The sequence below is a fragment of the Palaemon carinicauda genome, chromosome 10 (assembly GCF_036898095.1).
Source record: "Palaemon carinicauda isolate YSFRI2023 chromosome 10, ASM3689809v2, whole genome shotgun sequence".
Classification (NCBI taxonomy): domain Eukaryota; kingdom Metazoa; phylum Arthropoda; class Malacostraca; order Decapoda; family Palaemonidae; genus Palaemon; species Palaemon carinicauda.
In genome coordinates this window covers 156,179,336-156,189,173 of record NC_090734.1, presented here as the reverse complement: position 1 = coordinate 156,189,173, position 9,838 = coordinate 156,179,336, and the positions used below count along the sequence as shown (strand labels likewise).

Sequence of the window (9,838 nt, the reverse complement as noted above, 5' to 3'; positions counted from 1 at the left end):
CCTTACCAGCAAATATACAAGGTAATCCAAGGAGGGCCGGGCAATGGCTGCTAATGACTGAGCAGAAAGACCTATATGCTCCCTCAAAACCCCCTCCTTAGCTCAGAAGGAAAGTGAGGTTCCAGCGACCAAAGGAACTAACGAATTTGAGCGGGACTCGAACCCCAGTCTGGCAATCACCAGGGGAGGACGCTACCCGCAAGTCCAATAAACCAATGTAGTCCCTTACCTAATTTTTTTTTTTTACTAAGCTCACGCTTAGCCCTCCAAATTTATATTATACTCCTGGGCGAACACCATGGTTTTAAACCTTCAAGGTAATTACCTTAGTTTGAGGCAATTTTTATGGTTTCAGGGTAATTCTAAGGTAATTTCAGCATTACAAGCTCACAATTTAAAGAAATTGGAAAATGTTTTAAGGTAATCTAAGGTAAAAAGCAGCAGCATTTAAGGTAATGGCCACGACATGCCCTGGTGAACACATACGAATAGAGCACACAGGCTGTGTTGCACATCGTAGCAAGGTCACGTTGCTCAGTGGATGATACGGGTAGCAAGGACGCGTTGCACGGCGGATGATACGGGTAGCAAGGACGCGTTGCCACGGCGGATGATACGGGTAGCAAGGACGCGTTGCACGGCGGATGATACGCGTAGCAAGGACGCGTTGCACGGGGATGATACGCGTAGCAAGGACGCGTTGCACGGCGGATGATACGCGTAGCAAGAACGCGTTGCAACGGCGGATGATACGCGTAGCAAGGACGCGTTTGCTCGGCGGATGATACGCGTAGCAAGCTAGCAAGGACGCCTTGCACGGCGGATGATACGCGTTGCACGGCGGATGATACGCGTAGCAAGGACGCGTTGCACGCCGGATGATACGCGTAGCAAGGACGCGTTGCTCGGCGAATGATACGCGTAGCAAGGTCGCGTTGCTCGGCGGATGATACGCGTAGCAAGGACGCGTTGTGGCGGGATGTTGCAAGGACAACCCCCACACCCTGAATCACACTTACTGACAATGGTCTCCACAACACAAACTTTCCCCTTACGTAATCTACAACCAGACTCTTAGACAAAAAGGACGAAATAAACAAAACATAACATAACCTTAAAACTATATATTTCTTACTAACTATAATAAATCCAACCAAAACCATCCACATTCAAAATACTTAACACTAATCATAAACAACAGTAAATATAACAACGTAACACCATTCAAATAAACGCAAAAAAAAACCTAACAAACTTAAATTACACCGCACACCAACACCAAAAATAAATATATATATATGAACACCAACACAAAGCCGACCGTCTTTTACGGCAACTACCACAATCACAGCTTTTTAATAACAGATTAAACTGTGTGGAAATTTGCCACAACTGCCTCGCTGAATTGGGTGGTAGTCATCATCCTCGTCATCATTATTATCATCATTATCATCATCAACAATCCAAATACTAAGGCCAGGTCATCATCGGTTCAGCAATCCAAAAGCGCAGTCCAACACAATCAAGTACAGGTCAGGTCATCAACAATCGTAGTCCAAAAGAGCAGTCCAAACAAAATCCTTATTTACAGGCCTGGTCAGCAACATAAATCAACTCTCAAAAAACAATCTCTCATAAGGAGTAAGTTCATCCAAGGAGGAATCACGGCCTGCCAAAATAAAAAAGAAAAACACTTACGAACACTTCTAGCTAACTGAACTATCGCACTATAATCAAAGATAAATAATAAATTGTTCCTATCATTCACAATCACGACAAGCAAAGATAACCAAAACTGTACTTACTTTGAAAATCAAAAACACTTCCACACTGGTAAAAATATATAATAATAATAATCCAGTATTCAAACGAACTGTCTCAAGCTGCAGTCAAAATCAAAATAAGCATTCACCCAAGACATTCACCACTGTCGTAACCTAACTAAAAACATAAACAAACAAAACAATCTCATTTGTACCAACAGTCTTTCTCACCACAAACGATCATTAACCTAACTACTTTCCGCTCGCTAACACAATATCTCTCTCTCTCTCTCTCTCTCTCTCTCTCTCTCTCTCTCTCTCTCTCAAAAAATAAATCCTCCACATTCCTCCCCCCTTACTTTGCCAAATCCTTCTCACACATCACTTACATTATTTTTTTCATAACCCAGTCGCAGTCGGGAACGGGACCTCTACTCCGAGTAACTGGGCCTCCATATACTCTCTCATTCCCTTCTTCCTTATCACAATCATTCGCTACATTAACACTATTCCTATCTAAATCCCTATCATCTAATATATCATGTACAATCATATCTACTTCGTTCTCATCTGGCCCTATAATTACACTCATTTCTGTAAACAGTTCATCCATTTCATCAAAAACATTCTCAACTTTAGCAAAAGATTCATTCATGCTACTTATCATTCTCCTGTCTCTCATTCTTGCGTTATTAATTTTCCTTTTACATCATCTAACGAAAAGCCACACACACTATAAGTATCATTCATACTCAGCCACGTTTCATCTGTATTAATACATTTATCCTCCACAATCACTTGTACATTTACACCCTTCTCATACTTATTCGTATTCTTACCTATACCTATAAATTTCCCTTGCACTTTATCCTCACTTAAAACTTTCAAACGCCTCTTTTTCCTATATTCAACTAACACTAATTGTTTATTTTCCAGCCCTAATTTCTCATGCATACTAGGTTCATACTTGCTCATTTCCAACCAATTATTCATCTCGTTCTCACAAACATTAATCCTATTCCTTCCACACACACAGGAGGACTCACCCAGCTGAACCCTCTTACACTCTAGTTTCCCGAACATCCTGGCTGATTTACTCCCTTCTTCCTACATACCCTAGCTACATGCCCATCTACACCACATTCAGTACACTTACCCCGCGGCTCCTTGCACATTCTAGCATAATGACCATCCTTACCACAATTACCACAAATTACATTCATATGATTACTACGACATCCACGTCGCTATGTGCCCAGTCATATCACACCGATAACATTTTATCCCTTTCTCTTTCTTGCACTCACTAATTCTATGCCCTACCTCACCACATCCAAAACAAGCACCTAGAGCCCATCTACATTCATTCTTCTTATGACCTACTTTCCCACACCTATAACACTTTTCATCACGGACACGGCTATCTGACATACCTCGATGTGCACTCACACTCCTATCCCTATTGCGCCAATTACCCTGCCTAAATCCTTCATTTGTCCTTACAGGTATTCCCACATTACTCGCCCTAACACTCCTATCTACTACATTATCAGCTACCCTCATTGGTCCTCTCAAAATTGCATCCTTATAACTACCAAATTCTATTACACTTTCTTCCATTCCAGTTCTTACACTCACAGATTTACTTTCTTTCATGCACCTATCTAACTCATAATCCTCAACTATCTCTAGTATATCATCCCATGTCAATCTCTCTTGCGTCCACCTCATTTTCTCTTTGCGTTTCAAATTAATAAATTCACACACATTCTCAGGTACTGTTGCCAAAAACTTCCTCATTAACTCCTTATTCTCATTTATGCCTTCATCCCCATACTTCTTCCTAGCTAACGTTTCCAACCTACATACGTACATTGATATAGCTTCTCCTGCATTCATCCTTGCCTCATCAAAATCATTCTTACGCTTATACTTAACACTCCCTTTCATACGTTTTACCTGCTCAATTATTCTCGTTTTCACACTTTCATAATCAACGTCCCCTACACTCATTATCACTCCATACATCGTCAACAAATACCCAGTCAAATATTCTCCTAACTCCCTAGCCCAAACTCTTTTACTATCACCATACTTATCCTGACAATACCTCTCATACTCCTTGAAAAAATCATATACATCCCTACTGCTATGCTCATTGAACCTTTCACACCGAGGTACCTCTCTCATAAACACAGTCTTACACACATCACGTTCATTCTCACTGCTATCATCACTGTCTACTCCCCTGTTACCTTCTTCCTCATTTGAATACAATGAATCCACTTCCACACTTAAATTCCTATCCTTAACCATTCCCTTCTTACCCTTTTTCTTACTTACCACTTTCACCCATTCACGATCGTCCTTGCTATCAGCCTGATACTTTGTCTTCTCTTTCTTCACATCACTTTTACCTTTCCTTTCATCTTTCCTCTCACCTTTCTGTTCATCCTTACTATGTCTAATTCCCTTATCTTCAATATCACCATCACTATTACTACTATCACTATCACTTCCTTTCCCATTATCACCTACCTTAACCTTCTCTTCCACTACCAACCCATTACCCGAAGCTGAGGACACTCCTCCGACTGCACCTTCACCCATTATAGTTTTCATCATCCCCATGACTTGCCCCATCATATCTTCCAATCGGTTCTCCATTCGTTCCTCATTCTCTTTCATCCTCATCTCAAAACATTCTTCCACTTTCGCTACAGTTCCCTTTAACTCCCTAAGCTCCTTCTGCATCACCGCATTCTCCCAGTTCAACCTCTCATTCTCTACTAGCAACCTCTCCTCACGCTCCTTACTCAGCCGCAATTCTTCCCTCAAAACCCTTAATTGCTCCTCCATTTTTCATCAACCTTAATCCTAATTCCGTCCTTCGTCCAACAGTCCAGCTTCTATCCCACCACGGCAGTCCCTGTTCGGGCGCCAAAATAATGTGGCGGGATGTTGCAAGAACAAGCCCCACACCCTGAATCACACCTACTGACAATGGTCCCACAACACAAACTTTCCCCTTACGTAATCTACAACCAGACTCTTAGACAAAAAGGACGAAATAAACAAAACATAACATAACCTTAAAACTATATATTTCTTACTAACTATAATAAATCCAACCAAAACCATCCACATTCAAAATACTTAACACTAATCATAAACAACAGTAAATATAACAACGTAACACCATTCAAATAAACGCAAAAAAAAACCTAACAAACTTAAATTACACCGCACACCAACACCAAAAATAAATATATATATATATGAACACCAACACAAAGCCGACCGTCTTTTACGGCAACTACCACAATCACAGCTTTTTAAATAACAGATTAAACTGTGTGGAAATTTGCCACAACTGCCTCGCTGAATTGGGTGGTAGTCATCATCCTCGTCATCATTATTATCATCATTATCATCATCAACAATCCAAATACTAAGGCCAGGTCATCATCGGTTCAGCAATCCAAAAGCGCAGTCCAACACAATCAAGTACAGGTCAGGTCATCAACAATCGTAGTCCAAAAGAGCAGTCCAAACAAAATCCTTATTTACAGGCCTGGTCAGCAACAATAAATCAACTCTCAAAAAACAATCTCTCATAAGGAGTAAGTTCATCCAAGGAGGAATCACGGCCTGCCAAAATAAAAAAGAAAAAACACTTACGAACACTTCTAGCTAACTGAACTATCGCACTATAATCAAAGATAAATAATAAATTGTTCCTATCATTCACAATCACGACAAGCAAAGATAACCAAAACTGTACTTACTTTGAAAATCAAAAACACTTCCACACTGGTAAAAATATATAATAATAATAATCCAGTATTCAAACGAACTGTCTCAAGCTGCAGTCAAAATCAAAATAAGCATTCACCCAAGACATTCACCACTGTCGTAACCTAACTAAAAACATAAACAAACAAACAATCTCATTTGTACCAACAGTCTTTCTCACCACAAACGATCATTAACCTAACTACTTTCGCTCGCTAACACAATATCTCTCTCTCTCTCTCTCTCTCTCTCTCTCTCTCTCTCTCTCTCTCTCTCTCTCTCTCTCTCTCTCTCTCTCTCTCAGGATTTGGCAAAACCAAAAATAAAATAAAACAAAAATAAATCCTCCACATTCCTCCCCCCTTACTTTGCCAAATCCTTCTCACACAACACTTACATTATTTTTTTCATAACCCAGTCGCAGTCGGAACGGGACCTCTACTCCGAGTAACTGGGCCTCCATATACTCTCTCATTCCCTTCTTCCTTATCACAATCATTCGCTACATTAACACTATTCCTATCTAAATCCCTATCATCTAATATATCATGTACAATCATATCTACTTCGTTCTCATCTGGCCCTATAATTACACTCATTTCTGTAAACAGTTCATCCATTTCATCAAAAACATTCTCAACTTTAGCAAAAGATTCATTCATGCTACTTATCATTCTCCTGTCTCTCATTCTTGCGTTATTCATTTTTTCTTTTACATCATCTAACGAAAAGCCACACACACTATAAGTATCATTCATACTCAGCCACGTTTCATCTGTATTAATACATTTATCCTCCACAATCACTTGTACATTTACACCCTTCTCATACTTATTCGTATTCTTACCTATACCTATAAATTTCCCTTGCACTTTATCCTCACTTAAAACTTTCAAACGCCTCTTTTTCCTATATTCAACTAACACTAATTGTTTATTTTCCAGCCCTAATTTCTCATGCATACTAGGTTCATACTTGCTCATTTCCAACCAATTATTCATCTCGTTCTCACAAACATTAATCCTATTCCTTCCACACACACAGGAGGACTCACCCAGCTGAACCCTCTTACACTCTAGTTTCCCGAACATCCTGGCTGATTTACTCCCTTCTTCCTACATACCCTAGCTACATGCCCATCTACACCACATTCAGTACACTTACCCCGCGGCTCCTTGCACATTCTAGCATAATGACCATCCTTACCACAATTACCACAAATTACATTCATATGATTACTACGACATCCACTCGCTATGTGCCCAGTCATATCACACCGATAACATTTTATCCCTTTCTCTTTCTTGCACTCACTAATTCTATGCCCTACCTCACCACATCCAAAACAAGCACCTAGAGCCCATCTACATTCATTCTTCTTATGACCTACTTTCCCACACCTATAACACTTTTCATCACGGACACGGCTATCTGACATACCTCGATGTGCACTCACACTCCTATCCCTATTGCGCCAATTACCCTGCCTAAATCCTTCATTTGTCCTTACAGGTATTCCCACATTACTCGCCCTAACACTCCTATCTACTACATTATCAGCTACCCTCATTGGTCCTCTCAAAATTGCATCCTTATAACTACCAAATTCTATTACACTTTCTTCCATTCCAGTTCTTACACTCACAGATTTACTTTCTTTCATGCACCTATCTAACTCATAATCCTCAACTATCTCTAGTATATCATCCCATGTCAATCTCTCTTGCGTCCACCTCATTTTCTCTTTGCGTTTCAAATTAATAAATTCACACACATTCTCAGGTACTGTTGCCAAAAACTTCCTCATTAACTCCTTATTCTCATTTATGCCTTCATCCCCATACTTCTTCCTAGCTAACGTTTCCAACCTACATACGTACATTGATATAGCTTCTCCTGCATTCATCCTTGCCTCATCAAAATCATTCTTACGCTTATACTTAACACTCCCTTTCATACGTTTTACCTGCTCAATTATTCTCGTTTTCACACTTTCATAATCAACGTCCCCTACACTCATTATCACTCCATACATCGTCAACAAATACCCAGTCAAATATTCTCCTAACTCCCTAGCCCAAACTCTTTTACTATCACCATACTTATCCTGACAATACCTCTCATACTCCTTGAAAAAATCATATACATCCCTACTGCTATGCTCATTGAACCTTTCACACCGAGGTACCTCTCTCATAAACACAGTCTTACACACATCACGTTCATTCTCACTGCTATCATCACTGTCTACTCCCCTGTTACCTTCTTCCTCATTTGAATACAATGAATCCACTTCCACACTTAAATTCCTATCCTTAACCATTCCCTTCTTACCCTTTTTCTTACTTACCACTTTCACCCATTCACGATCGTCCTTGCTATCAGCCTGATACTTTGTCTTCTCTTTCTTCACATCACTTTTACCTTTCCTTTCATCTTTCCTCTCACCTTTCTGTTCATCCTTACTATGTCTAATTCCCTTATCTTCAATATCACCATCACTATTACTACTATCACTATCACTTCCTTTCCCATTATCACCTACCTTAACCTTCTCTTCCACTACCAACCCATTACCCGAAGCTGAGGACACTCCTCCGACTGCACCTTCACCCATTATAGTTTTCATCATCCCCATGACTTGCCCCATCATATCTTCCAATCGGTTCTCCATTCGTTCCTCATTCTCTTTCATCCTCATCTCAAAACATTCTTCCACTTTCGCTACAGTTCCCTTTAACTCCCTAAGCTCCTTCTGCATCACCGCATTCTCCCAGTTCAACCTCTCATTCTCTACTAGCAACCTCTCCTCACGCTCCTTACTCAGCCGCAATTCTTCCCTCAAAACCCTTAATTGCTCCTCCATTTTTCATCAACCTTAATCCTAATTCCGTCCTTCGTCCAACAGTCCAGCTTCTATCCCACCACGGCAGTCCCTGTTCGGGCGCCAAAATAATGTGGCGGGATGTTGCAAGAACAAGCCCCACACCCTGAATCACACCTACTGACAATGGTCCCACAACACAAACTTTCCCCTTACGTAATCTACAACCAGACTCTTAGACAAAAAGGACGAAATAAACAAAACATAACATAACCTTAAAACTATATATTTCTTACTAACTATAATAAATCCAACCAAAACCATCCACATTCAAAATACTTAACACTAATCATAAACAACAGTAAATATAACAACGTAACACCATTCAAATAAACGCAAAAAAAAACCTAACAAACTTAAATTACACCGCACACCAACACCAAAAATAAATATATATATATATGAACACCAACACAAAGCCGACCGTCTTTTACGGCAACTACCACAATCACAGCTTTTTAAATAACAGATTAAACTGTGTGGAAATTTGCCACAACTGCCTCGCTGAATTGGGTGGTAGTCATCATCCTCGTCATCATTATTATCATCATTATCATCATCAACAATCCAAATACTAAGGCCAGGTCATCATCGGTTCAGCAATCCAAAAGCGCAGTCCAACACAATCAAGTACAGGTCAGGTCATCAACAATCGTAGTCCAAAAGAGCAGTCCAAACAAAATCCTTATTTACAGGCCTGGTCAGCAACAATAAATCAACTCTCAAAAAACAATCTCTCATAAGGAGTAAGTTCATCCAAGGAGGAATCACGGCCTGCCAAAATAAAAAAGAAAAACACTTACGAACACTTCTAGCTAACTGAACTATCGCACTATAATCAAAGATAAATAATAAATTGTTCCTATCATTCACAATCACGACAAGCAAAGATAACCAAAACTGTACTTACTTTGAAAATCAAAAACACTTCCACACTGGTAAAAATATATAATAATAATAATCCAGTATTCAAACGAACTGTCTCAAGCTGCAGTCAAAATCAAAATAAGCATTCACCCAAGACATTCACCACTGTCGTAACCTAACTAAAAACATAAACAAACAAACAATCTCATTTGTACCAACAGTCTTTCTCACCACAAACGATCGTTAACCTAACTACTTTCGCTCGCTAACACAATATCTCTCTCTCTCTCTCTCTCTCTCTCTCTCTCTCTCTCTCTCTCTCTCTCTCTCTCTCTCTCTCTCAGGATGATTTGGCAAAACCAAAAATAAAATAAAACAAAAAATAAATCCTCCACAGCGTTGCTCGGCGGATGATACGCGTAGCAAGGTCGCGTTGCACGGCGGATGATACGCGTAGCAAGGACGCGTTGCACGGCGTATGATACGCGTAGCAAGGTCGCGTTGCACGGCGTATGATACGCGTAGCAAG

At 40.1% G+C, this 9,838-nt stretch overlaps 1 protein-coding gene across 1 annotated transcript; it reads right to left on the bottom strand.

The window, feature by feature from the left end:
* Positions 1 to 6,070: 6,070 nt before the first annotated feature.
* On the bottom strand, positions 6,071 to 9,568 carry LOC137648550 (uncharacterized). Its single transcript, XM_068381468.1, has 2 exons — positions 9,353 to 9,568; positions 6,071 to 9,216 (listed from the first exon to the last, which is right to left on the bottom strand). The coding sequence occupies exon 2, from the start codon at positions 8,422 to 8,424 to the stop codon at positions 6,634 to 6,636; it is 1,791 nt and encodes a 596-aa protein (XP_068237569.1). The 5' UTR covers positions 8,425 to 9,216; positions 9,353 to 9,568; the 3' UTR covers positions 6,071 to 6,633.
* Positions 9,569 to 9,838: the final 270 nt, after the last annotated feature.